We start from the raw sequence: 26,391 nt of genomic DNA, 5'->3' as shown, positions 1-26,391 counted from the left end.
CCATTAGCCATTGGGTTATGTTATGTAGTCGAATTCGAGTTAAATAGGGTCAAAGCCATAAGGTAACTAGTCGAGTTCTGAGTCTAAACCATAAGTTTTAGGGTGTAGTTATATTAGTTTTGGAATTGATTTGAAATTGGATTGGTTTGATAATAATACAATTTGGAATAGAAAGTTCTATTTTATGTGATATAAATGAGTATTGGATGTAGTTTTAAAAGAAAATTGATGTTTTGTGAGTGTATTAATTTTTTTGGGAAGGGTTAAAAAAAAATAATAATAAAAAAAAAGAACAAAGCCATATTAATTAAACCATATGATCATTGTAACCTATATATAACAACAAATATTGCTAAATTAGTAAATATTTTATAATTACTTAATTAGTAAAAGCAAATCTATTTTAATGATTGTAATTTCATGTAATCTAAAAGCAAGCATTAGATTGTTTGTAATTTTTTTATTTTTTTTAATTTTTTCACTCGTCCAATACAATCATTAAAATTAAGTAAACATTTTTAAAAATAGGATTAAAATTGATTGATCTAATATACAATAGGACTAAAATTGATTTTTTTTACTTATTTTTTATTAATTTTTATTTATTTCCCGCCACTGATAGTAATTATTAATTTTAATAAGTTAATCACAACAATTATATAATAATAAATCTAGTTAAATACTGTCCAAACCGACAGCAAAAATCCAAACTGCGAGAAGTTCGATTTGCATGCACCAAATGGAGTAGTTTCTTCCCACTCACAGTTGGGAGAATAGATTTCCTGTTCACGCGCGTCGATGCAGATATCCGTGATTGATGCGAATAAAAAACACTAGCGATTTCGATTGATTCAGTACAGGTACGGCGGCTTCGCATTCCCGTCGGAGCGCAGGATAGTACTCGACGGAGAGGATCGATGATTTTGGATCAAAATCCCCAATTTTCAAGGTACAGACCTGGAATCGAAGGGAGCCGATGGGACGAACCGAGACCGTTGAATCAATCGAATCGTGCTCGCCTATCTCTGCACGGACGGTTATTCTATGAACTGTGTTGATTGATGGGTCGGAAAGTTGAAATATTCAGGAAATTTTTTAGCTGTTCGTGTGGGGACTGGACAGGTGAATAAACAATCCTCTATTCCCACCAATCATCCATTGTTGGTTCTGCTTTACTTCTACGTTCAATTTCGACAATTACGTTTATTTTGTCATCTGATCGTGCCTTTAAATTGTGCGTTGTTATATGATAACTAGTTAGAATTTGTTTATATTTCAGTTTGTGCTGTACGTCATTTTTCCTACGGTGATTGATACATTTAATGAACTGCTGATTACTTTGCTTTTGCCCAACGAAGCATTTCAGGGCATTTAATATTGGGGTTACTTGTTGGTTTTCTCTTGATAAATTTTCCAATTCAATTTCTCAAGTTTAACTCTTTCTTTTGTCTCCATACCGGCAATGGTTTTTTACTTTCTTTTTTTTTGGTGCTTTTAGTTGAATTGGTTTCTTACAGTCTTTTGTACAAATGTATAGCAAACTTGATATTTGTCAAACTTCCACTGTGAACCAGCTAAGTACTTTTAAAATGGCTCAAAGTTGATATAGAAATATGTTTTACTAATTAGTCAACCTTTTTAAAAATAGCATCATATTAGAGAGCCAAATTGTCAAACACCAGAGATATTTTTTGGGATTTTAATACTAGATTCGGATTGTCTTCAACTTCAAATCTTGACTTCTGAGTGCTTTAATTTTTCGGTGCGATTTCACTTTTTTGTATGTAGGTTTAGGATTGAGAGATTGTGGTGATTGGATAGTCAAAATGCTATAAATTTACCAAAATCACATTGGTCTCAATCCAAGTACAATATAACTTGCCTTTCGAAAAATGGAAAGTCGATGGTCAGAAGATTGGATTTTCAACAGCTTTCCACACAATAGCTAGAAAGCCTTTAGAGGTGACAACTCTTGAAAGATAAGAAATCGCATTACTAAAGTTAAAAGTTATTAAGTTCAAGTAAGTGCGAAAGTGATTTCTTTTTCGTTAAGGAAAGGAAATCTTATGTGTGCATGGAGCTTATAAGTCTATATATATGAGCAATACTGGCCTTTGTTAAATATATACAGCCCTGAATTTTTATTGTTTCAAATTTACTGCACACAGGTACCGAATGAATGATCAAATACTTGTTATTTGTGTAGTTGCAAGATTACTTTTACAATATAAGGTTGTAACTTTTGGTGCAGAAGTTGTTAGTGGAGCTGGAGGCATGCCGCCTGTAGGAGTTCGTTTGTACATTCAAGATCAATATGTAAACATGTTCACTCTCCTTCTTAATAAATTATTAGATGGATTTTGCATACTTACAGCTAATATACTCAATGTTGGGTGTTGCACATCAAAACTCACAATAATATACTGATTTTAGGTTAAGGAATTTTTATGTCATGATGGTTTTCAGGTGGTAATAGACAATGGAATTCTACAAGTGACTATATCAAACCCGGATGGAATTGTTACTGGAGTTTGTTACAATGGGGTAGACAATTTGCTAGAAGTTCTCAACAATGAGAGTAACAGAGGGTAACTACCTCCTTACCTTATTTACAGAAACCTAAAAGTTCTGATATGACACAATATCTATGTATTTGATATAAAGATGCTTACATCTAAAAAATAAGTCATGTCATTGGCTGAAGAATAGGATAATAAGCAAAGATTATTCAGATGCAGGAATCATCTTAAGTCAGCCATTTTTTATGACTTTGTAGGTATTGGGATGTGGTGTGGAATGCATTGGATGGAAGTGGCAAAGCAGGAGTGTTTGAAGTGTACGTTTACATCTTATACATCATTGAACTTATCTGGCTTTCAACTGAAAAATGAGATTTGTTGTCATACAATAGCATCAAGGGAACAGTTTTTAGAGTTGTAAGGGAAAGTGAGGAGCAAGTGGAAGTTTCATTCTCCAGGCCATGGGATCCATCTATGCAGGGAAAGCTTGTTCCTTTAAATATAGACAAGAGGTGAACTTTCTAAATTGCGTTAATATCTATGCACTGATACATAAGCATGACTGCAAGTCCCCTCCATAATGAAAAAAAAAAAAAAAGAAAAGAAAAAATCCTCCATGATGAGATTGCTGAGTTTGTAGGTTCATTCTGTTACGTGGTTGCTCGGGATTCTACACCTATGCAATATATGAACATGTGGGCTCAATGGATTGGCCTGCTTTCAGCCTTGGTGAAACCAGGATTGCATTCAAACTTCGAAAAGACAAGTAATTTTTGTTCCTACTGTGTTTATGATCTCATCACTTTTGATATTAGGGAAGTATGTAATAGCCATTCTGATCATTGTTTCAACCATGCTAAAAGTGAGAAAAAAACAAAGGAAATCTTAAACTACACAAATATAATTTAATTTCTTGCTTTCAAAAGGTTAAATTGTATGTATATGTGTGTGAGCGAGTGCATTTTAAGGAGATCAATGGGTAGTATGATGGCCCATTTTCCTTTGAAAGTGTATGTGGTATCTATGCTATTCATTGAATGAGAGGGAATGATAGAGGCATCAAAATGTATAGGTTTCACTACATGGCCGTGGCAGACAACAGAAAAAGATTTATGCCTCTTCCTGATGACCGACTACCAGGAAGAGGCCAACCTCTTGCCTATCCAGAGGCAGTCCTACTCATTAATCCTGTGGATCCTCAGCTAAAAGGAGAAGTGAGTTCATTTCTACTTTTTCACTTATTGTGCATGTGTGTTCTTGTTCTAACAAGTCGCATCTATTGCATAATGTTTGGTTGATTCCCCTGGGCTAGTCTGCCTCAAATATAATTGGGATTGTGTGATTCCCTTTTACAGGTTGATGACAAGTACCAATATTCGAGCGATAACAAGGACCTTAAGGTTCATGGATGGATTTCCATGGATCCCCCGGTAGGATTCTGGCAAATCACACCTAGCGATGAGTTCCGCTCTGGTGGACCTCTTAAACAAAATCTTACCTCCCATGTTGGACCCACAACATTGGCTGTAAGGTTCCTCTACCTAGTAGTATTCATTAAAGACAATATTCCTTATTGGCTCTTTGCTTTTATCCTATTATTTTTAATTGCTTCAAAATCTCGTATTTTTGCTTGGCTGCTGGTGCATGCTTTCCAGGTGTTCCTCAGTGCTCACTATGCAGGAGATGATTTGGTTCCAAAATTCGGTCAGGGCGAACCATGGAAGAAAGTTTTTGGCCCAGTTTTCATGTATGTTAACTCAGTGATGACTGGACAAGATCCATTAACCCTATGGGATGATGCAAAACGGCAGGTTAAGTGTTCTAAACAGAGTTGCACAAACTAATCAACCCTAATCAAATAGCACTCGTTTTGATGATACATACAAGCATTTTCTTGATATACCTTTTTATTTCCCTCCTCAGATGCTGGTTGAAGTCCAAAGCTGGCCTTACACTTTTCCAGTATCGGAGGACTTCCTTACAGCAGATCAAAGGGGTAATGTCAGCGGTAAATTATTGATCTCGGACAGGTGAGGTCTCCCTTCACATTGATTGACTTCAGAATGATTGCTTATTAGATCAAAAGAGTTACTATTGAGTAATTTGGTTCCTTAGGTATGTGAGTAATGATAGTTTCCCAGCAAATGGCGCGTATGTTGGCTTGGCACCCCCTGGAGGTATTGGATCCTGGCAGAGAGAATGCAAGGTATTTTCTTTAGAATTTGTTTTCGAGTCTCTGTTCTCTAAATTCCTATGCTGTAAGATATATTCTACTCTTGTTTCCTTGAGAGATTCTACCCACAAATGAAAACAAAACATATTGAGTTGCTGGTGACTCTCTGCACCACCAGGATTACCAATTTTGGACAAGAACAGATGATTTGGGACATTTTTCCATCAACAATATCCGCCCCGGTAACTACAATCTTTATGCATGGGTCCCAGGCTTCATTGGAGATTATCGGAACGAAGCTGCCATATCCATAACTCCTGGTCTGTTCCCATATCTGCCTTTGTTATCATTTCGATTATAGTCAAGATCCTATAGCTAACACCGCCTATTCAAAATTGTGACAGGTTCTCAAATTGACATAGGGAACTTAGTATTCGAGCCTCCCAGAGATGGCCCGACTTTGTGGGAAATAGGCATCCCTGATCGTACTGCTGCAGAGTTTTATGCTCCCGATCCCGACCCAAAATATGTTAACAGACTCTTCATAAACCACCCTGACAGGTACTTAACATTTTACTATACTAAAATCTGGTCTCTGGAATTAATCCACTCAACCAACAGGTTTAGACAGTACGGGCTGTGGGATCGGTACACTGAAATGTACCCTAAAGACGATCTAGTTTACACAGTCGGCGAGAGCGACTATAGAAAGGATTGGTTCTTTGCACAGGTTAACAGGTACATTTTTCGCATCATTTATTAAGTCAACAGCATCTTTTATTTAAATACACGCTCAAGGCGACTCGTCAACGTAGGAAAAAAGAAGACAACACGTATCAAGGAACCACATGGCAGATCAGATTCCAACTGGACAATGTAGATCAATCCGGAGCCTACAAATTGCGCGTGGCCCTTGCTTCTGCATCCTTAGCAGAACTGCAGGTAACGGCACGAATCGCAGGCTTGATCTAATGAGCTCCCTCGAACTTACTTAAAATGTTGTCGTGCAGGTTAGAGTGAACAATCCAAACACGAACCGTCCCCTGTTTACGAGTGGCCTGATCGGGAGGGAGAACTCGATCGCGAGGCATGGCATCCATGGATTGTACTGGCTGTACAATGTCGATGTACAGGCTGGTTTGCTGCAGCCGGGTATGAACACAATATACTTGACTCAGCCCAGAAGCCAGAGCCCTTTCCAGGGGCTAATGTACGACTATATTCGACTCGAAGCTCCCGGGAGTCTGCGTGGCGCATAGCTTGTGGTTCCTTTTTTCGAGCAAGAAAGATAAGAGTTGCAGCTAAAGAGTTTGTTTTAACATTGCATTATCTTAGCAGCTGAGCTTAAGCTGCTATTTTATAGTCGTCGTCGTCGATCGAATTCGAGGTTGAATCTAGTTTCTCAATATGATTTGACAACAAAATGGGTATGCTTAACGTGCAATTTTGTTGGGCGTTATGACCATTTTTATTGTCGATATTGTGGTTTTATGATTTTAACATAGGGAAGTTAACTTAGAATTATTTTCATTTCATTGAACTACTAGGAAAGATTGCAAGTAACGTTAGCAATGCATGTACTGAGTAATTTTTAAGTGAAGCAATATGGTATTAATATTATTTATCTATTTATGATATTGATACAAATGCTAAAATATTTTATTTTAATTGTCAATATTAAATTTTGTATTAAGTAGTAATGAACGTTGGTTTGTAAACTCGAGGGAGGGAAAATAGGATATTACAATTATAATAATAAGGCAGGTGACACGTGTCGATATACAAAGGGGCGAGCGGCTCCGCCATGGGCGGGGTATTTATGTGAAGAATTTCCTCGACCAGTTGGTGAGCAATTGCAGAAGGTTTTTGAAGGATCTGCTGTTGCTGCTGCGGCGGCGGCGTCGATCGTAGCAAGCTAAGGTAATCCTGCATGCATCGAGGATGGCAACTGGCATCGTCACCACGAAACTCGAAGATTTGGTACTTATTCGAAACTAAAGCGCAGTCGATTTGCTTTTGATTTTTCAGTTTCGCGTTTGGAAATAATATTTGTATATGTCTTCACAGATCGTGATTGTGGCTGGATTTTTAGTTCTTCGGTAGTTTCGATATTTTTTAAACGAGTTTATGTAAAAAATCCTACTGTTAGGGCGAGTTTTTGCGAGTTTATCTAAAAATTTATACGAGTTTGTGCGGAACTTACTGCTAGGTTGTGATTGACAACGGAGTTCTACAGCTCACCCTGACCAATCCTGGGGGAATCATTAGAGGCATACGCTACAATGGAATTGAGAATTTGTTGGAAGTTAACAACACGACTCTCAACGGAGCGTAAGTAGATGTTTTGATATCAACTTGTTCCGTGCGTCTGTTTTTCATTGCTCCGATGTTTGATTTCAATGCGCGTGAAACACTGATGCGAATATCACAACTGTTGATTAATTTACATTTTTATGACAGCGATGAAAAGGATGATTAGTTAAATTAATTAAATGAGTTTGAAGATAATTCTATTATCCCACTTTATCCTGCATTGTTTACTCAAAATTGAATCTATGGTTCAGCACAGTAGTTTCCATGGTATTTTACCTACAAAATATCAATAAAATGCTTTCAGAATGTTTCTATGAATTTCTATGTAGACGCATATTATTATTTTATTTAACAAAGAAATAATAATAATAATACAAACAATGAAGACAAACTGGTAGGTCCCTCTAGCATAACCTGGTGATAGCTAGAAGTGTGTCAATGTTTTATGTGCATTGATTGTTTATACAACCGATAAATTAGCTTCCACCAAGTGTTCCAGAAATAAGTTAGTTCCACTACACACACAATGTCTCAATGAAAGCTATACATATCTTGTTATGGCTTTATTTTTCAGGTTTTGGGACCTTAATTGGAGTGAAGCAGGGAGCCACAAAACAAGGGGACAGTTCGACACGTATGTCTTTATTTATGCTGCCTCTTTATTTTCTCTCCAAATGCATCTGCATAACATGTAATGTAGTAATTCTTTTCAATAGGTGTGATCCTATTAGGTTTGGTTTTGTATTTGAGAATAGTAAAAAATTTCAATAGGTATGATCCTTTTAGGTTTGGTTTTGTATTTGAGAATAGTAAAAATTTGAATTGGAATATTGTTTGGTTTAAATTGATATTTAAATGAGATATTGATTTTTTTAGTAATATGTTATATAAAAATAGGTATTTGAATTGGTTATTTTTGGGGAGGGGGGAGGGGGATTTGATGAAGTATACAAAACCATGTTTAGACCTTACAGAAATATAGAGCGGAATGTGTTTATTTAAAGTTTGAATTTGGGTGGAAGTTTGACTATAGAAAAAACTTTGATTGAATCAGTGCTAGCATAATGTTTTGAATAATAAAAATAATATTTTATGTAATATAGTAAATAAAAAAACAGGTGTTTTATTTGATTAATTTTTAGAAATTTAGAAAATAGTTTGATAAATGATGTCAAATCAAAACCAAGCGGTAAAGTAACAGAACTTGAATTCATCAACATTTTGAAACTGTCTCTGCATACTAATGGTTAGATGCTACTTATAATAAACGTGTATACTTTTAAATATAATGTATATTAATTTCTAAAATTTGAATATTTAATACAGAAATATAGCATAATAAACTGGAAAATTTATGCTTATGTAGGATTGAAGGAACAAGCATGAAAGTAATTGTTGAAAATGAGGAGCAAGTAGAACTCTCATTCACAAGAACATGGGATCCTTCACTTGAAGGAAAGCAATCTCCTTTGCGAATAGACAGAAGGTTCTATCTACCTTACCTAGTTTAGTTTGTCCATTCGGATCAAAGGACGAAATCTTACCATGTCGATTTTTTAGGTTTGTGATGCTTCATGGCTCCCCAGGATTCTACTCTTACGCTATTTTCGAGCATTTGGAAGACTTCCCTGGTTTCAACCTTAACACCACCCGAATCGCGTGCATGCTCAATAAAGACCTGTAAGAATCTCTTTACTACAATAACACTGCATTGTTGTTTTATTGCGGCAAGGTATCCTTCCATTTTCCGATTGTTTAGGCAAGATATTTAGATGACTGTAGGTTTTACCAGGTTTCATTACATGGCTATATCAGATAACAGGCAAAGATACATGCCCAGGCCGGAAGATCGACTGCCTCCTAGAGGTCAAGAACTGGAGTACCCTGAAGCCGTGCTTCTTGTTGATCCTGTCGACCCGGAATTTAAAGGAGAAGTACGCTGAGATTACTACTTCCTTAAAAATACTGCTGAAGAATGTGTTTTCTTTATACCTTTAACTTAAGAATGTGTTTTCTTTATACCTTTAACTTGTCTTCTTCATTGATCTTTTTCATGTGCAGGTGGATGACAAATACCAGTACTCAATTGAGAACAAAGATAATAAGGTGCATGGGTGGATAAGCTCCGATCCACCAGTGGGGTTCTGGCAAATTGCGCCAAGCAATGAATATCGAAATGGAGGACCTTTGAAACAAGACTTGACCTCTCATGTGAACCCGACCACCCTTGCGGTAAGCACCTGTTGGCTGTTGAAGCTGACTTCCTCTCTCGTGATTTTTACCAAAAACTTTCTGTGGATGCAATCTGATTTTCGTGCCAGATATTCGTCACATCTCATTATGCGGGAGAGGATCTTCTTCTCAAATTTCAACCTGGCGAAATATGGAAGAAAGTGTTCGGACCAGTTTTTATCCATCTCAATTCTGTTCCGGACCGAAAAGACGCGCTTACTCTTTGGAATAATGCCAAAGAACAGGTAAGCTGTTAGAGTTTGCACAAACGTACAAGAGAAGTGCTATATATTCTGAAGTAAAGTGACGTGTGTCGTTATACAAAATCTCAGATGCAAATTGTTCTGCAGATGAAAAAAGAAGAGGAATCGTGGCCGTACAGTTTTGTAGCCTCAGATGATTATCCTAAATCTCACCAGAGGGGTGCAGTGAGGGGTAAAATGCTTGTGCATGACAGGTTACTTCTCTCTAACTGAGTCGGGTCGATCATTGGGTTGAAGACGTTGAACTACAATATTATTTAGCTGTTCGGTAGATTTTCTTAACATTGAGAAAAATAACACATCACTATACCAAGTTTTCGATTCAACATTGTCAGGTATGTTAGTGAAGATGCCCTACCGGCAAAAGCAGCATATGTCGGACTGGCTGCCCCGGGGAATGCTGGATCATGGCAGAGGCAATCCAAGGTATGTTGTTATTATCGAGTCTATTCAGTTTGTATCACGCCTATATATAAGCCTTTGATTTCATGCTTAATAACTAGGAAATTCTGTAAAATGTAACAATAGGGATATCAATTCTGGACCACGGCTGATGAGAATGGTTGCTTCACTATTAACAACATACGCCCCGGGAACTATAACATATATGCATGGGTACCAAGCTATATCGGTGATTATAAGTTCGAGAATGCACTGACCATAACTGAAGGTACCGTTTCTATCTAAAAGCTTTTAGCAAAAACCAGTTGTCAGCACCCAGCTTTCGGACACTTATTTTTCCTTTTTGAAGATCACAGCATAATGATCTGACAGTTAGAATGGTTCTTGAACATAGGTTGTGAGATTGATGTTGGTGCGCTTACTTATAAGCCGCCAAGAGACGGTCCAACGCTGTGGGCAATCGGGATTCCTGATCGTACTGCAGCTGAATTCTATGTTCCAGATCCCAACCCAAAGTACATCAACAAACTATATGTAAATCACCCGGACAGGTTAGTTCTAACCAGCTTTCGAAAAATAGTCTCAAATTTGCCATGGACCAAATAAATCTTTTATGCATCTTTAAGTATCTCCCATCATGTTTAATTTATAGATACCAACACAATTATTTTTAAACTAGTGGATATTTTCCTTTTACACAATTTGGCAGGTTTAGACAATACGGATTGTGGGAAAGATATGCAGATTTATATCCAGATAAAGATTTAGTGTATACTGTGGGTATAAGCGACTATAAGACAGATTGGTTCTACGTTCAAGTCACAAGGTGGAATATTTCTACATTCAATTATGTTGCTATGTGAGCTTACCTCAGTTTTCTCTTAGTACAAAGGTGTAGAAGTAAGAGAGCATCGCAATCTCTCTTGTAAATTGATTACGAGTGCGCACCATTTCCTGCAGGAAAATTGGTGAGAATTCATACAAGGGCACAACATGGCAAATAAAATTCAATCTCGACAGTGTGGACGAATGTGGGACTTACGTGCTGCAGCTGGCACTCGCATCTGCTCATAAGGCTGAGTTACAGGTTTGCGGCGATCTCTAAAACACAAAACAAACATGCTACTGATGTCCTAATTCCAGTGTGTTCTTTTTTTTGTAGGTTCATGTGAACAAATTCGATGCAGATCCCCCATTGTTTTCGACAGGCGTAATCGGGGGAGACAATGCAATAGCAAGGCATGGAATTCATGGAATCTACTGGCTGTTCAGTGTGGAAGTTGAAGGCGGGGATTTAAAGCAGGGCGAGAATACCATATATTTGACACAGACACAGGATAAGAGCCCTTTTCAGGGTATTATGTATGACTACATTCGTTTCGAAGGGCCTCGTCCTGTTTAATCTTTGCATGAAAATTTCGAAAAAGAAGTGCACTGCAGATGGTAAATCCTCTCCTATGTAGCAGTCAAGTGGTTATACTGTTGAGTAGTCTAATTAATGAGAGTAAAGATCTGCATGTATGGATTAATATTGAAGCAGCAAAAAGAACATTCCTATCTGCTAACAGCTGAAAATGTCAGTTACAAAAGAGGAGTTTAGTCCTTTCAAACTAAAACTGCAAACTGTGAAACGCAGAAGGTATCAATATTTGAATTGATTGATGATGCCTTTATGAATTTAAAACTTCGAGTGCAAACACAAGCCATACATATATATTTAATAAGAAAAGCAGGAAAAAAAACAGGAAAAGCCATCTATCTACCTTCTGATCTTCGATCTCAGGTGATTGGATTTTGCACCGGCGCAGCTTGAGCATCGACAATCATCAGAGTATGATCAGATGAGGATGCTTCCTCTTTTGAATAACCCAAATCCAAATCCGAACCTCAGGATGAAAAACTAAGGGAAGCTGCTGGCATGATGGTGTTAAAACCGAGCAAAGTGATGTAGATGAGACTCTATTCTCAAAGACACGGGCACCCAAAATATTACGAGGTAAAAGGGAAAGAGAAGAAAAGAAAACTTTCTTAAGGACCATGGATGGAGATACGAGGACTCGACTACTTGCCCCTTACTGTTGTGCCTCTTCGACTTTTGGAGCCTCTTTGATTTCATCACCTGCATCATCCTGCACAGTTTGTTTGTGTAACTTAATGGTGACAATTACATTCTGCGGTGCTTCATGTTTGTGATAAAGGAGGATGTTACTCTCCATTTCCATTGCACTGAACTTTAAACATTAGTATTATAAAATTGTGAATGTCTTAAGAGTGATTGTGACAAATGAGAGTTTAGAGTAAAGGTTACCTGCATGTCGGAGGTCCACAGAGTGAGATTGTCACGGAGGAGTTGCATAATCAAGGTGCTATCTTTGTAGGACTCCTCGCCTAGTGTATCCAACTCGGCGATTGCCTCATCAAACGCCTGTCAATGTGTTCAATCAAGCATCATTCACTAACTGCAGCTTTGTTTACTCAATACTTTTGGAGTTTTGTTACTATGCAATTTTTTAAAAATATCATATCAAATAAAAATTCTTTCGAAAAACATTACATTCAAACATGTTCTCACAAATAACAGTACTATAAATTTAAGGCTTGTTATTTTGAAATGCATTACAAGATGATAATCTGAACTCAACACACACACACACACACATGCTTGTATGTATATATATATATATATATACCTGTTTTGCAAGATTACAGGCACGATCAGGAGAGTTCAAAATTTCATAGTAGAAGACAGAAAAGTTCAAAGCAAGTCCAAGTCGAATTGGATGGGTTGGGGCAAGTTCTGTAGCTGCTATGTCCTGCAAAAGGATATCAGTCTTTAGAAGAAAACTTTGCAATTTTATTTTGTCATCTCTCGTAAATGTACTTGCAGAAAATGACTTCGTATAAACTTATATTTGATAATAAGATATTAATGTAGATCAATTGCAGCAAATGAATTCTTATAAACTTAAATAATAAAATATTAATGCAGATCAATCCTCTGAACAATCCAAATCTAATTGTGATTAATGGTGAGAACCTTCAGCCCAGATCCACTGTCTTAAACAGTTTTTCATAAATTTTTGTGGCATTCACTGACGGCGTACTACTGACCCCCTACTTCATATTTTACCATTTGCGCATGAAGATGCTTACACCGACGAACAATAATAGTTATAATATCAGTAAGATCCATGACAGACATTACTAAAATGACAGTCGAATATATATGCTTCGTTGCGAACAGACACATGTAAAATACGATATCAAAATAAATCAAATAAACAGCACATCAAGGATTTGCATCAGCTATTCAGCTCCGTCGAGATTTCTACAGATGAGGATATAAACTGAGTACGAAGATAAGAGAACCAAACCTGTGCAGATTTATAGGCCGTGAGGGTGCTCTCAGCAGCCTCTTTTCTTTCAGCGCTGGTCTTGAACTCAGCCAAATACCTATGGTAATCACCCTTCATCTTGAGGTAGAACACTTTGGAATCCCCGCTAGACGCAGAAGGAATCAATCGTTCTTCGAGCAACTTCAGGATTCCATCGCAGATTTTTGACAGCTCCGATTCAATCTTAGATCTATACTCCTTGATAGTACTAACATGGTCCTCATTCCCCCTGGATTCCTCCTTCTGCTCGATGGAGGAGATAATCCTCCAGGACGCCCTCCGCGCGCCGATCACGTTCTTATAGGCGACTGAGAGCAGATTACGCTCCTCGACGGAGAGCTCCTCCTTCTCCTGCAGCGACTCGCAGACTTTCTCCATAAACTCGACCATCTCCTCGTAGCGCTCGGCCTGCTCGGCCAGCTTTGCCATGTACACACTCTCCTCGCGCGGCGCCATGATATGTCGGTGGAAAAAGTAAAACGAGGCGAATGGAGGAAAAGGTAGAGGAGGAATAAATGGAAGTTGAGAGCAGAAAATGAGAGGAAGGGAGGAAGAGAATGCTGCGGATTCGCCGCCTACTGTGGGCTCGTAACTGCCACTTCCACGCACTCCATGATCTATTTTTTTTTCTCTTTTTAAATTTATATAAAATAATATTAAATAAAATAAAATAACAGAGTGGAATTTATAGTATATATTGTGTATATATATCTTTATTTTTTTTTAAAAAAATAATATTTTAATATAAATTATTTTAATTAAAAATATAAAAAAATTAATAAAAAAATTTAAAAATATATATATATATATAAATACATGGCAAAAAATACAATGTGTTCAAATTTTATTATTTGAATTTTTAAGTATAAATGAATCATTAGTAACTTAAAATAAATAAAATTTTAACTATAACTACAACTCTTGACCATCTATATTAATATGTTTAGAAATATATTAAATTGAAGTTTACAATATACTATTAATGGAGATGGTTAGAATATATTTAGACGGCAATAGTATAGACAATATATATAATATATGTAATAATAATAGTATACATGATATATAAGTTCAACTAAAACAATAGGTATGTATCATTTACCGTATAGGCTATTAGATTTTTATTTTTTATTTTTTATTTTTTTTATCAGATATGTTGTTAATATTTATATTATATTAATATATATTTTTAGGATGAAATCAATTATAAAATATAAACTATTACATATTCGGTTAATATTTGTATTAATATACACTTTTATGATGAAATGAATTGTAGCATATTTTACATATACTTCATTTAATTAATACACTATGTGGTTACAATTAAATGATCATATTGATTAATTCTAATGAGCAAATCATAATAATAATATATATACAACAGTATAATTTTTTTCGCCACTTGATCACTCATAATAATTTAATTTATACAATATGTGATTACCGTTCATTGATCATGTTGATTAATTCTAATAAGCAAATGATAATAATTTATAAAATAGTATAATTTATGTTGCCACTTGATCACCTATGCAGGATTGAACTAGGAGGCTTGACACTAAGGCAATTATTTGAATTATATAATTATAATCTTAATTAACGGTGACAGGATTAGGGTGCACGAGTTTAGTGCTGTAATACAATTAACAACACCACATAATTATTACAAAAAAAATATATCTGAGCAATAGAGTTTAGAAGACTCAGAACAGGTCTCATTCTCTATATTACATATAGACATATATACATACAGCATATATATATATATATATTACTTACTGACAAATTCCAAAACTGCGAGGATGAACAGCATAAATGAGTCCTGATGAGAATCTACAATTTCATCTTTTTGAAGTCAACTTTTTGGACAGGATATGTATATGCCTCGTAGTTGATTTTCTGTCCTAAGGAACTCAATTTCGTCAGAGTGGTGATGAGATCCACCTGAAATAATAACATTGGACATACAAAAAATAAGCCATGAAGATGTTGCTGCCTGAATGGACAATACTAGTACTAAGAAGGCAATGCTGATGTTGATTCTATTACTGTCTGAAGATATATGCAGAAATGGAAATAAAATCGATGACCTCATAATCCGTTTGCGATACTGTTTCACGGCTACGCTGGTATTTCTGAACCCACGGAAACACTTCAGGGTCCGAAGCTAGTAATGCCTCGGTTGCAGCTTGATCAGGGCCCAAGAATGCAGACATGACAGCTAGCTGATATGTTGATAGGATTATTGAAGTTGTTACATATTTTCTATTAGCAACTGAAGTAAAGGTTTGATATAGTTGAATTTACAAGGCCTAAGGTTACATAATGGTTGACAAAAGATGTGAAAACATGCTACTGGCAATTATTTTTCTTATTTTCGATAGGCGAAGCAAGTTAAGGCATCGAAGAAAAGAAAGATCGAATTTAAATGGGTAAGTTGTTTACCTGGCGCGGGCCAAAGCCAACAGCAGAGAATTTATTTTTCATCTCAGCAACGCTAGCTTTGTCCCACTGAGGAACCCTGCCTTCTGGATCTGGTTCTTCAGCATCCGACCTGCCAAACTGCTTGTCGAAAAGTGCCCACTGCAACACAAAGTATGATTGTGGAATGCAGAAGGAGCTAAATAATTAATTCTCATTTGGAACAGATTGGCATATTTAGGCATTTTCACAATCTATGATTCATTCAGCTTGCCATATATTTATAGAAATGGGAGATAGACATACTTCCTACAAGGGCTTAGTTCAATAGAAAGATATGCATATCTGTTTCTATTGTTTTCTTTTCCTGATTTCTCTTCTTTGGAAAAGGGGATGTGGAAATATATTATTGGATATGTAAATCATGATCAATGATATATATTTATTAAATAACGAACCTGACCGCTTGAACCATATGCACCGTATAGAAAGGTTCCTTTCTCCTCATTGCCCCCACATTTCCTAATGGCTGAGGCCAGGAAGGTGGATTTAACTGCAATTTGACCTGTACATTGCAGTGAAGGAAAATAACCCCGTTACAACTATGAAGGTTTACAATGGACAGAGCTATCTGTGATAAACTTAAGGAATGCTTAGATGTAAACTTTTCCCCTGATAGTTCGAGTGTACACTCTAATAGATCAATCTAGAGATGATTTCCATTTATTTTGATTTTATCAAGACAAAATCACGAACTAGATAAAAGTTATCTTGATATTCAAAACCTAACCTGCAAAATGTACGAGATCTGCATAAGTTATGGGTCCACCTTTGGAATATGAGTCTATTTCCTTCTTTGCTTCTTCCAAAAAATTTAAAGCAACGGCTAAGTTTTTATTTTCTGGTCGGTTGATCTCTGAACTTCACGAGACAAACATATAGAAAATGAAACTCCAGGTCTTGTTCAGCGACATGTTGACAGATTGCTTACAGATGCAATCCAACATAAAAACATTCTAAATAAATTACAGCATCTTTAAAAGATTAAGTTGCAAAGAGCTTTTTCTATCATCTTTGATCAGCTAATTCAAGAATATGTTTGACAAAACAGGAACCATTTAAGATCGTAATAACAACATTCTTTATGGAATTCCAATTTCTCCAAAATTATATGACATTCTACACTTCTACTTGTAAAATGCCAAATGGTTAGTTACCTAAACCGTATTGATCCATTTGGGCCTCCTGTTTTTGTTGCCTGCAAACTTAATTAGCAAGTACGTAAGCTTTCCCTTTCGAAAACCCTTAAGAAAGTATCCAGCAACATGCATGAGTAACATCTGACCTTATCATAAGTTATAGCATCATTGAGAGCTAGAGTTAGTACAGGCGATATTAGTTCTGGACGTTCCTGCATGAGCATTGATACAGAGGTTACCAAATTCATGTGTATCATCCAAATCGATAACGATCCAGGGTTTCTACCTTCAGTCTTGTAGCAAGGGTGGCCTTGATTTTTGCTGTGAATGTGCAAATTGATCAATTGCAGCAGATTTAAAGAGCATCCATTTTAGTTTCAAGTAAAGAGGTAAAACTTTACACTGAAACTCTGAACGTTGTCCGCGCTGTATCAAGTCAGCAGCATGAGCTGCTTCAATCAATGAACTGGATCTTGTCATCAAGTCCTGAGAACAGCCAATTGGCAAACACATCATCACACACACGTCAGACGCAACGCAACCGACATGTTGCTCCGTGAATATATATCATCTCCAAATAGGAGCGAAAGCATTTTCTTCGCGCATATTATATATATATATATATATATATATGAGAAATAAATCAGTTCACAAAGAAATGTTACTACCATTTGTTTTAAACGTACAATGACGAAGGAATTTCACATTCACACACAAAATGAGAGTAAAAAGTAGAGGCGCGAATGAACAACAAATCACCCCCACACATTCAGATGCACGAATTACGACAATGTCGGTCACTTGCAGACAATCAAACAAAAAAAGAAGTCTCACCACACCAACGGTGACACCAAAGCAATGCAGAACATGACGTCGCGATACGTTATCCGTATCTTCAAATTCACCTCCACTTTTGCAACTGATCGTGCTCTGCTGCTCTCACAAAAGCACCAAACAATGTTACTCACGAACAACCACGAAAACGCCGAGTAACCGTCAAAAGCATAATTCAACAACGTCAGCAATCAACACAGACTTACAGAACGGCGAGAGATCAAACATCTCGGAGCACCACTGGACGACAGCAATGGAGCCAACGCAACCAAGCAGGGAGCCACAGTCGACACGAAGGATACCATTCCCAACACTGGTCGACCTTCTGCGTTGAGGAAAAGGAAGCGACTATCGAAGGAGAAGATGGATAAGAGTAAGCTTTTATATACGAGACTGACTCTACGTGGTTAGGAATGCGATTCGCGTTATCCTTTTATCCTTGGCACTGGCGCCACGTCAGATATCCACGTGTAAAAAATCCGACGTGTATTCACTTGTATGGTCTTCTCACACCACGTGTCCAAATAATCTGACGTGTTCTTCTTCTTTGTTTTTTTACCAAAAAGGTAACCATCAGAGCGTAGGTTAGAAGCACGAAGTCCGAGTGCAATATGTAATTCAAATCTGAGAGTCATTGCCAGAGACGTGTCTGAAGAGTTGGTGGATCGCAGCATTACGCAATTCGTTTAGGCAGGTCAATCAGTTGTTCGTTGCGCTACATGTCTTGTCTGCGGATGCTAATCTGGGAGCCCTAGCTCGATTCCTCATCCCGGAGCTCTTCGCAACTAAATTCCTGCGATTTGATCTGATTCGTGTTGCAGGTCGATTGTATGTTCGGCATTCGGAGTTAATTTCGGTTTACATGACTTGAATTTAGTTCCTGACTGTAAGACAGGCTGTGATGTAACAGGGATTTAGGTCAGTGTTGAAAAATGCAGCGGACGCCGACGACGATCGAGGAGCAATTGATACAGAAGGCAATTGCTGAGGAATGCCCATGGGAGAATCTTCCGAAGCGCCTTCAATCTACCTTGAATTCCAAGGAAGAATGGCATCGAAGGTTTGTCTGTCCTTTCTCCCTTTTATTTTTCTTCATCATCTTCTATCTCGTGGTAATTATTTTTATTTATTATTTCAAATACTGTGATATAGTTTTCATGGGCCAAGCTCATGATTACTCTGATGATTTCTTTCCTTTGTGAATATTATTTTTATTTGAACGTTTGGTGCGTCATTTCTCTATATAACATAAACTGTCCAAGAAGATGATCGATCACTCAACAGTTGTAATTGCCATTCCCTTGACAATACACTGTGATTAAAAGGGTCGTTTTGATGCATTGTGACATAATTGTGTAATGCAATTGTCCCTAGTTTAAACGCAAGTGCCCTAGGTATACCACAAACCTATTGAGTATAGATCAGTGTGAAAAGTTTCCCCAAGTCACCTGCCATTTTTGAAAGATGAATGGATGGTTTAATAAAATTGGTGGCTAGGGATAGCTGGTTCTATGTCAAAGCTATCTCAGGAGAATTTCTGGCTAACTGGTTTATCATTCATTAGTGTGGTTTATTAAAGGAAAATGAAGTGTGAGTCTTTGTTTAGCATCTATCTTATGTATAACTGATCAAATGGTGTTGGCACTTGTCTTGAGTCAACAGTTCATAACTAGTGTACCCGTGATGTAATACATTTGTCTTCTTTTGAAAAACATATTGTTTTTCCCCTAGTGAAATGCTTCAATTTAACTCTTTTAAACTCATATTTTGCAGAATAATAGAACACTGCATCAGGAAAAGGCTCCCCTGGAACAAGTGTTTTGCTCGCAAAGTGTGCAAAGAAGGTGAATACTATGAAGAATTGATGCGTTATCTACGAAGAAACCTAGCGGTGTGTTGAAAAAACAAACCTCTCATATTGGTTCATTGTGCTAAGCAAATGTTGTTGTATAGCAGTGAGCTTGCTAATGAATTGCTTAGAAAATAGAATGCTAATTTGCTTTGTCTTGAAAACAATAAGCTATTGACTAAGCTGGCCTACTGGTTCAAGGAGAATATAACCAGAAATAGCAAAACATAAAATATTTGCTAACCTTAGAAGACACAAAATATCACCTGGAAGACCAGCAATAAAAAATGAAAAATCTTTGGATGTTAGGTTCCAGCATGCATGTTCTCTTACTATAGTTAGGAACTACAATCCTGCTTCATCTTGTAGGCAATGGAGAATATTTTCGAGGTTAGATAGTTGTTTGTACCTACCTTTGGCACACAGGAATTTAAAGTTTGCATTTTTGCTGCATCTTTGTGTTTCCCAATGAGTGTGCCAATTCCAAAATGATTGAGTAATTTACTGTCCTGATTTGATAAATTATTGAGCATGATGATATTATAGTATGTTTACCTCATTCAAGTCTCAGCTAATTTCTTGATTGTTTTTGCAGTTGTTTCCCTACCATCTTGCGGAGTATGTATGCCGTGTTATGCGGGTTTCTCCTTTCAAATATTACTGTGATATGATATTTGAAGTTATGAAAAATGGTAAGTAGATGGGGAAACTAACTTCCTTGGTTAATAACAGTCCCTAGAATCTAAATTATGACAAAAGAGAAGGAAAGTTGTTTTTTAGATGGTAATACTTCTTACTCAAAATTGAATTCGCACATGTTACTGAAGCAAAATCAATTCTTGGATTTATGCTTATTAGTGAAGATGGAGTATCTGTTTAAAACTACCATAAATTATCACACACTATAAAGAGGAGTGATCTTGTTTCCATCATTTCGTCAGCATCTTCTGTCCCATTTCGTGCATTGTTCTGTTACATATGAGTTGCCTGAATATGATTCACGTAATTCAAAGGGTTATAGTGTTATACACTTTGTGGCAGATAGATGTTGGTCATACCTTTTGCTGCCTGCAGGGCATAGTGCATATACATGACCAATTTCATAGGTTGCCATCTCCACACCAGAGGTTGCGTGTTCATTGTCTAATAGGACAGTGAGCATTGGTGGAAACTCTCTGCGGTGCATGTTGAAAAGTGAAGAGACAATTAAATCTAGACTGCCATTCAATACTAGAGTATTGCAATTTTCGAACCTTAACTAGCTCACAACCTGCATATCAACTATGTGTACATTTGCCTTTGATCATTCTCTCATGGAAGTACTTTGAATTATGAGGCTCTGAATCTTGAACCAAACACTGGTAGATTCATGCCAACTACTACCACTACTTTTGCTTAATGGAACAGCAGACAAATACTTCCAGTTCACTGCCAGTCTTTGTATGTTTCTTACCCAGTTGGAACCATCCAACTCTAACAGTCGGATGACATTCAAATACTCCAATTGATTGAATTCAAACACAGACAACAATATTGTAGCTCAAGGAGCAGTACACACAGAAAAGATCACACCATGTTCAAGTGTCTCTTCATTTAACAATGATGCATGTTCATCAATGTAGGATTTTCTACCTACCGACTCTCTTCCTTAAGTCACAATCACTACACTTCACTAAGGTGCAGTCTGTATCAGTCTGATTTGGTCAAAATGAATAGTTATATTAGTTGTTTCACATCTATTTTGTTTATGTGAGATAGCAGCAAACTTATATGATACATGTGGTCATCTTGTTGGACTGGAAACACCGTAGTATCACGTGAAGCAATTTCTCTTTGCCTCTTGACTGAAATGTGTTACTTTTATATTTAATTATCTTTTATGAGTTTGTCGTTCATTTGTTGATAATTATTGTCTTAGAAAATTTATTGTTTAAAGTTTGTCGTTTAAGTTTGATGTACCATTAGCTGCCATGTATATTTTTGTTGTTTGCATTTATGATGAGATTTATCACATCTTCTACACTATATTTGCAGAGCAACCTTACGACAGCATCCCTAATTTTAGTGCTGCAGATGCACTGCGACTAACAGGAATTGGAAGAAATGAATTTATTGACATCATGAACAAATGCAGATCTAAGGTGGGTTCTAATACAGTGCAGCCTGTTTGTCTACTATCTTTATAACTCATGACAGCTCACGGTGCACATTGATAAATGTTTACTTGTCACTTAACATCACAAGAGAAAATCTTATGTGATATATGAGTAACTAGAAAAATTATCTTTGTTAAATTATGTGTTTACCAGTTAACATGAAGTGCCATGGTTTTAGTGTGATAAGACAAGTCGAGGAATGATTTATTTCTGATGGGTTGATTGTCTTTTACATTGTTACTTCTTACTTCATCATTTGAGATCAGCTGTTTTGTTCCACTCTTTTTGGCTTGTCTGTGCCTTGTCAGGATGCCATATTGCTAAAACCTAATGTTGACAAGCAGGATTCCTTTTGTAATGGGGCTCCTCCGCAGATTCATATCTAAGTTAGGGTTCAGTTTCTAGTAAGAAAGTAAGCTGTCAAATTAGGATCCCTATCTATTTATCTATCTATCTATTGGCTGTTAGCTCTTCTACCATAGAACATAGTTTCTTGAACGTTCCCCCAGGCCACTGGAACTATGGATTATGTTGAAAAGATCTGATAATATATGCACAAAAATAACTTTGGATTATGCAAAAACACTTTACTATATAAAGTAACTTTGATATGCCTTTTGGAACATTCCAGAAAATTATGTGGAAACTGAACAAGTCAATAGCTAAAGAACTCTTGCCTACTGAACCTGTGGATTTCTTAATTGAGCCTTGGTGGGGAATTTGCTTGGTCAACTTTACGTTGGAAGAATTCAAGGTCAGTGATCTTCAATGTGCTTTTATCACCTTTAGTCATTCTGTTTGGCTGACAGGATTTTCTTCCCTTCCTCTCTATCTTGCAACCACTTTCTTAGAAACTCTCAGAAGAAGAAATGGCCACCATCGATAAAATCTGCAAGGAGGAAGCTAATTCATTTATCCTCTTTGATCCTGAAGTTGTTAAGGGCTTGTTTCGCCGGGGACTAATCTTCTTTGATGTTCCTGTTTATCCTGATGATCGCTTTAAAGGTAATTCTACTAATCATATCTGTACAAATTTTAATTGAATTTCAAATTTTAATTTGCTTTCAAGGATTTTCTGAAACTATAAAGATGAAGTTCAGAGTATTTAATGCAATAGTGTACCAGAAAAATAAATAAATAAAATTGTTGTTAACTCCAGCCTCCATCATACGTCAAATATTTAAAATTTTATGTTGTTTCAGTTTCTAGGCTTGAAGGATTTGTTTCAAACAGGGAGCAGATGTACGAAGATCCAATTGAGGAGTAAGACCCTATCTAATGCTTTATCATTTTGGATTACATCTGTCAAGTACAGGTCAGAATTTGAGATATGGTTCTGCGGGTTGCATAATCCAGGTTGCTTTATGCTGTATTTGTGGTGCTAAGTGAGAATTCTACTGTAGCTGAGTTAGCAGCAACTCTACAAGCTGATCTCTCTCAGCTACAGGCTGCTGCATCATTTGCATGTCGACTTGGATGGGCAGTGAAGCTTATAGATCCTGCATCTATTCTTCAAGAATCAAATGCACTTTTAAATCCTAGGAGTATACTCATTGATGAAGCAGATGGTTCAAATGCTACCATAAGCTCTGCAAATTTGGCTGGTGATGGTAATGCTTTCCAACCAGGAGATGCATTATGGACCGAAAATCATAGTACAGATAATGATTGCTCTCATGTGGCTTTTGTTGTGGATGCAAATATAACGTCTTACCTCATGATGGGATCCGTTTCACCAGGTTTGTCATCTATTCTTTTTGGGTTCAAACAGGTGCAAATATAACTTCATTCTGTTATGGAGTTTCTTTGAAACAGATGCATTATTCTTATTTGGGTTTGGGTTTGGGTTAATGGTGAATCCCACATAATCCATTTGTAATTATATGTGATTATTTCTGCTGAATTACCTTGTTGCTTTCAAATTCCCATCACAGGTTTGAAATCCCATGCTGTCACGCTGTATGAAGCTGGAAAACTAGGTTATGGAAGCATTGCAGATCTTTGTAGAGATCTTATCACCCTTGAAGGGGCCAAATTTGAAGGAGAGTTACAGGAATTTGCTAATCATGCTTTCAGCCTAAGGTGTATCCTTGAATGCATAACTTCAGGGGGGATTTTGGGTGATGAAAATATTGGAAAAGGGTCAATAACAAGTAGCATAGAAGATGCCACTTCTTTAGCTGATGATGCTTCTTATAGTGACGATCCTAGAAAGTCTGGAACAGATAAATATGAATTAAACAAGGAGGATCATGGACAATCAGATATCATTGGGGACAGTTCTACTGGGACTTCTTCTGATGAAAATGATTCTACGGCTTTGACCAATGAATCCCATTCTATTTACAATGATGCTAGACTAGGAAAAATTCCCACAATTTATGAAGACTCAGATTCTGTTGAAGGATTTGGAGAAAAGGAGGTGAAGAAACTAAGGAAATATAGGGTAGATATTCTTCGCTGTGAAAGCTTAGCTGCACTGACTCCAGCTACCTTGGATCGTCTATTTCATCGTGATTATGACATCATAGTGTCCATGATTCCACTACCTCATTCTTCTGTTTTGCCTGGATCTAAGGGCCCTATCCATTTTGGTCCTCCAACACATTCTGCTATGACTCCCTGGATGAAATTGGTGCTCTATTCTGCTCTGTCTAGTGGACCTCTTTCTGTTGTTTTGATGAAAGGACAATGTTTAAGGCTGCTTCCTGCACCACTAGCTGGTTGTGAGAAAGCCCTTATATGGTCATGGGATGGATCGGCAATTGGGGGTTTGGGTGGAAAGTTGGAAGGTAGTTTAGTTAATGGAAGTGTACTCTTACATTGTTTGAATTCTCTTCTCAAATTTTCAGCTGTGTTGGTTCAACCTCTGAGCAGAGATGATCTCAATGATGATGGAAACATTATAACTTTAGATGTTCCACTGCCCTTGACGAACAGTAATGGTTCGATGGCATGTATTGGCGAGGAACTAGGACTATGCAGAGAGGACTGCTCCAAGTTAAATTCACTGCTACATGATATTTCAAACAAAATGAATTTATGGACAATCGGTTATATACGCCTTTTAAGGCTGTATAAAGAGAGAGACTTGGAGCAATTTTCAGTTGATGATGAGAAATATGAATGGGTTCCACTGAGCGCAGAGTTTGGTGTTCCTCTTTTTAGCCCTAAATTATGTAAAAGTATATGTAAAAGAGTGGTTTCCTCGAAGTTGCTTCAAAGTGACATATTGAATGACCATCAAGAAGCAATGCAGGACTTAAGACGGAGGTTACGTGATGTCTGTGCTGAGTACCAAGCAACAGGACCAACGGCAAGACTTCTTTACCAGAAAGAGCATGCAAAGGAAAAATCTTCATCTCGAGAACTAATGACCTATGCAAGTGGAAAATGGAACCCTCTATCAGACCCATCTTCCCCTATATCAGGAGCCTCAAGTGAAAAACAAAGATTAAAGCTTGCTAACAGGCAGCGTAGCCGAATTGAAGTTTTGAGCTTTGACGGTAGTATCTTAAGGTGCGTCTTAATTGGCTTTTTTCATCTATGTTCGTAGAAACTATGAAAAATACATCATACATTGAACATTTACTTACAGAAATATGATATAGTTCAAATGATTAGGATTTACTATGTCGATTATTATAGTTTTTCCCTCTTCAAGGCTATGAGCAAAGAACTGATGATTTATGAGCATACTTTCATCATCTTATTTAAGAATCTTGACTGAACAAACTGAAATACGATTTCCGTGCTTTTGCAGATCATACTCTCTGAGTCCACTTCATGAGGTTGCCACAAGGCCTGTCGAAGATTCTACAAGAGGCGAATCTGATGATACTGACAGCAAAGAGGTAGTTCTTCCCGGAGTAAACCTTCTGTTCGATGGGGCTGAGCTGTGCCCTTTTGAGATCGGCGCTTGCCTCCAGGCTCGGCAACCTGTCTCATTAATAGCTGAGGCATCTGCTGCATCAGCAGCTTTGGTTGCCAAGCAAAAAGCTTGAATTCAAATACCCGAAGGTCCTATACACTCATATCCTATGTATTCACTATTGTGTGAGATATCGTGCACAGCATATTGGCATCTGCAGTTTCTGATTCGCATCAACTCGACTCTTTGGTCTGCCCGACTATCGACAGGCTGAAGGAGTAAGTGATGTGGAGGTAAAGGTGAGTTTTCTTTCAGTTTGAGATTCTTTGATTGACTACAGAATCCATTGATATAATAGCCTTCTCTCATATCAACTTAGCATCAGTAGTAATTTGTATCCTCTGTATGTTTTTTTTCATTCTGTAGTGTTTATATATGTGTTTGGGGTTCGGCTTGCATGCTGAATTGAACACCAACTACCAGATCAAAACTTGACATGAAGAGCTTGGGTTTGATGGAGGGTTTATTATAAGTGAATTTTAAACAAACGAGTATATACGGTATTTTATTTTCTAATTGCCATTAACTTTAAAAATAATATTATACTTATAATTATGTCAGCTCCTGAGGATATTAAAATAAAATATGTGCGAAGTCAGCACGGACAATACTCTAACTGCTGCCCAATATAATATAATATATATCTTTTGTTCTATACCAATTTTGATAATGTCCAAATAAAATGTTACATTTTGTGAAAA

At 36.9% G+C, this 26,391-nt stretch overlaps 5 protein-coding genes across 11 annotated transcripts; 3 read left to right on the top strand and 2 right to left on the bottom strand.

The window, feature by feature from the left end:
• Positions 1–693: 693 nt before the first annotated feature.
• On the top strand, positions 694–6,314 carry LOC127246974 (uncharacterized). Its single transcript, XM_051268658.1, has 16 exons — positions 694–1,122; positions 2,252–2,316; positions 2,467–2,588; positions 2,777–2,836; positions 2,912–3,031; positions 3,160–3,285; positions 3,592–3,733; positions 3,875–4,045; positions 4,175–4,330; positions 4,443–4,549; positions 4,635–4,725; positions 4,871–5,012; positions 5,097–5,253; positions 5,314–5,430; positions 5,508–5,634; positions 5,703–6,314. Exons 1-16 carry the CDS (start codon positions 1,062–1,064, stop codon positions 5,949–5,951), a joined length of 2,013 nt encoding a protein of 670 aa, XP_051124615.1. The 5' UTR covers positions 694–1,061; the 3' UTR covers positions 5,952–6,314.
• A 103-nt stretch (positions 6,315–6,417) lies between these two features.
• Positions 6,418–11,503, top strand: LOC127246975 (uncharacterized). 2 transcript variants are annotated; one of them, XM_051268660.1, is made up of 15 exons: positions 6,418–6,672; positions 6,902–7,023; positions 7,580–7,639; positions 8,372–8,491; positions 8,566–8,685; positions 8,798–8,939; positions 9,067–9,237; positions 9,327–9,482; positions 9,588–9,694; positions 9,836–9,926; positions 10,029–10,170; positions 10,297–10,453; positions 10,612–10,728; positions 10,863–10,989; positions 11,065–11,503. In XM_051268660.1, the coding sequence occupies exons 1-15, from the start codon at positions 6,634–6,636 to the stop codon at positions 11,302–11,304; spliced, it is 1,911 nt and encodes a 636-aa protein (XP_051124617.1). In that variant the 5' UTR covers positions 6,418–6,633; the 3' UTR covers positions 11,305–11,503. The 2 variants fall into 2 exon arrangements, with proteins under 2 accessions (XP_051124617.1, XP_051124616.1); XM_051268659.1 differs by having other exon boundaries at positions 10,612–10,761.
• Positions 11,504–11,537: 34 nt separating this feature from the next.
• Positions 11,538–13,897, bottom strand: LOC127246979 (14-3-3-like protein C). Its single transcript, XM_051268667.1, has 4 exons — positions 13,277–13,897; positions 12,593–12,715; positions 12,211–12,327; positions 11,538–12,031 (listed from the first exon to the last, which is right to left on the bottom strand). Exons 1-4 carry the CDS (start codon positions 13,751–13,753, stop codon positions 11,975–11,977), a joined length of 774 nt encoding a protein of 257 aa, XP_051124624.1. The 5' UTR covers positions 13,754–13,897; the 3' UTR covers positions 11,538–11,974.
• A 970-nt stretch (positions 13,898–14,867) lies between these two features.
• LOC127246977 (thylakoid lumenal 29 kDa protein, chloroplastic) lies at positions 14,868–18,142 on the bottom strand. Its single transcript, XM_051268665.1, has 11 exons — positions 17,961–18,142; positions 17,755–17,853; positions 17,322–17,406; positions 17,207–17,241; positions 17,067–17,132; positions 16,939–16,979; positions 16,512–16,642; positions 16,180–16,286; positions 15,746–15,883; positions 15,391–15,525; positions 14,868–15,244 (listed from the first exon to the last, which is right to left on the bottom strand). Exons 1-11 carry the CDS (start codon positions 18,057–18,059, stop codon positions 15,134–15,136), a joined length of 1,047 nt encoding a protein of 348 aa, XP_051124622.1. The 5' UTR covers positions 18,060–18,142; the 3' UTR covers positions 14,868–15,133.
• Positions 18,143–18,336: 194 nt separating this feature from the next.
• Positions 18,337–26,178, top strand: LOC127246970 (uncharacterized). 6 transcript variants are annotated; one of them, XM_051268649.1, is made up of 11 exons: positions 18,337–18,575; positions 18,665–18,814; positions 19,528–19,645; positions 20,199–20,295; positions 21,638–21,744; positions 22,391–22,513; positions 22,611–22,764; positions 22,962–23,022; positions 23,116–23,498; positions 23,694–25,278; positions 25,523–26,178. In XM_051268649.1, the coding sequence occupies exons 2-11, from the start codon at positions 18,687–18,689 to the stop codon at positions 25,761–25,763; spliced, it is 2,997 nt and encodes a 998-aa protein (XP_051124606.1). In that variant the 5' UTR covers positions 18,337–18,575; positions 18,665–18,686; the 3' UTR covers positions 25,764–26,178. The 6 variants fall into 6 exon arrangements, with proteins under 6 accessions (XP_051124606.1, XP_051124609.1, XP_051124607.1 ...); XM_051268652.1 differs by having other exon boundaries at positions 18,650–18,814; XM_051268650.1 differs by having other exon boundaries at positions 18,337–18,582.
• Positions 26,179–26,391: the final 213 nt, after the last annotated feature.

This window comes from Andrographis paniculata, unplaced genomic scaffold (assembly GCF_009805555.1).
Source record: "Andrographis paniculata isolate CXL003 unplaced genomic scaffold, ASM980555v1 Contig30END, whole genome shotgun sequence".
In the NCBI taxonomy this organism is placed as follows: domain Eukaryota; kingdom Viridiplantae; phylum Streptophyta; class Magnoliopsida; order Lamiales; family Acanthaceae; genus Andrographis; species Andrographis paniculata.
Note: the sequence above shows the minus strand (reverse complement) of the source record. Positions and strands in the feature narration are given on the sequence as shown.

Excerpts from the sequence above, each read along its gene's own strand:
- LOC127246974 (XM_051268658.1), top strand. The coding sequence starts at position 1,062 with ATGGGTCGGAAAGTTGAAATATTCAGGAAATTTTTTAGCTGTTCGTGT. Across the intron at positions 2,589-2,776 it reads AACAATGAGAGTAACAGAGG|GTATTGGGATGTGGTGTGGA; the intron begins GTAACTACCTCC and ends ATGACTTTGTAG. Across the intron at positions 4,726-4,870 it reads CCTGGCAGAGAGAATGCAAG|GATTACCAATTTTGGACAAG; the intron begins GTATTTTCTTTA and ends CTGCACCACCAG.
- LOC127246975 (XM_051268659.1), top strand. The coding sequence starts at position 6,634 with ATGGCAACTGGCATCGTCACCACGAAACTCGAAGATTTG. Across the intron at positions 8,940-9,066 it reads ACCCGGAATTTAAAGGAGAA|GTGGATGACAAATACCAGTA; the intron begins GTACGCTGAGAT and ends TTTCATGTGCAG. Across the intron at positions 9,483-9,587 it reads GGAATAATGCCAAAGAACAG|ATGAAAAAAGAAGAGGAATC; the intron begins GTAAGCTGTTAG and ends ATTGTTCTGCAG.
- LOC127246979 (XM_051268667.1), bottom strand. The coding sequence starts at position 13,753 with ATGGCGCCGCGCGAGGAGAGTGTGTACATGGCAAAGCTGGCCGAGCAG. Across the intron at positions 12,716-13,276 it reads CGGCCTATAAATCTGCACAG|GACATAGCAGCTACAGAACT; the intron begins GTTTGGTTCTCT and ends ATCCTTTTGCAG. Across the intron at positions 12,032-12,210 it reads TGTGGACCTCCGACATGCAG|GATGATGCAGGTGATGAAAT; the intron begins GTAACCTTTACT and ends CAAACTGTGCAG.
- LOC127246977 (XM_051268665.1), bottom strand. The coding sequence starts at position 18,059 with ATGGTATCCTTCGTGTCGACTGTGGCTCCCTGCTTGGTTGCGTTGGCT. Across the intron at positions 17,242-17,321 it reads ACAACGTTCAGAGTTTCAGT|CAAAAATCAAGGCCACCCTT; the intron begins GTAAAGTTTTAC and ends GCACATTCACAG. Across the intron at positions 15,884-16,179 it reads CATATGGTTCAAGCGGTCAG|TGGGCACTTTTCGACAAGCA; the intron begins GTTCGTTATTTA and ends TTTGTGTTGCAG.
- LOC127246970 (XM_051268649.1), top strand. The coding sequence starts at position 18,687 with ATGCAGCGGACGCCGACGACGATCGAGGAGCAATTGATACAGAAGGCA. Across the intron at positions 21,745-22,390 it reads TGAACAAATGCAGATCTAAG|AAAATTATGTGGAAACTGAA; the intron begins GTGGGTTCTAAT and ends GGAACATTCCAG. Across the intron at positions 25,279-25,522 it reads TTTGACGGTAGTATCTTAAG|ATCATACTCTCTGAGTCCAC; the intron begins GTGCGTCTTAAT and ends GTGCTTTTGCAG.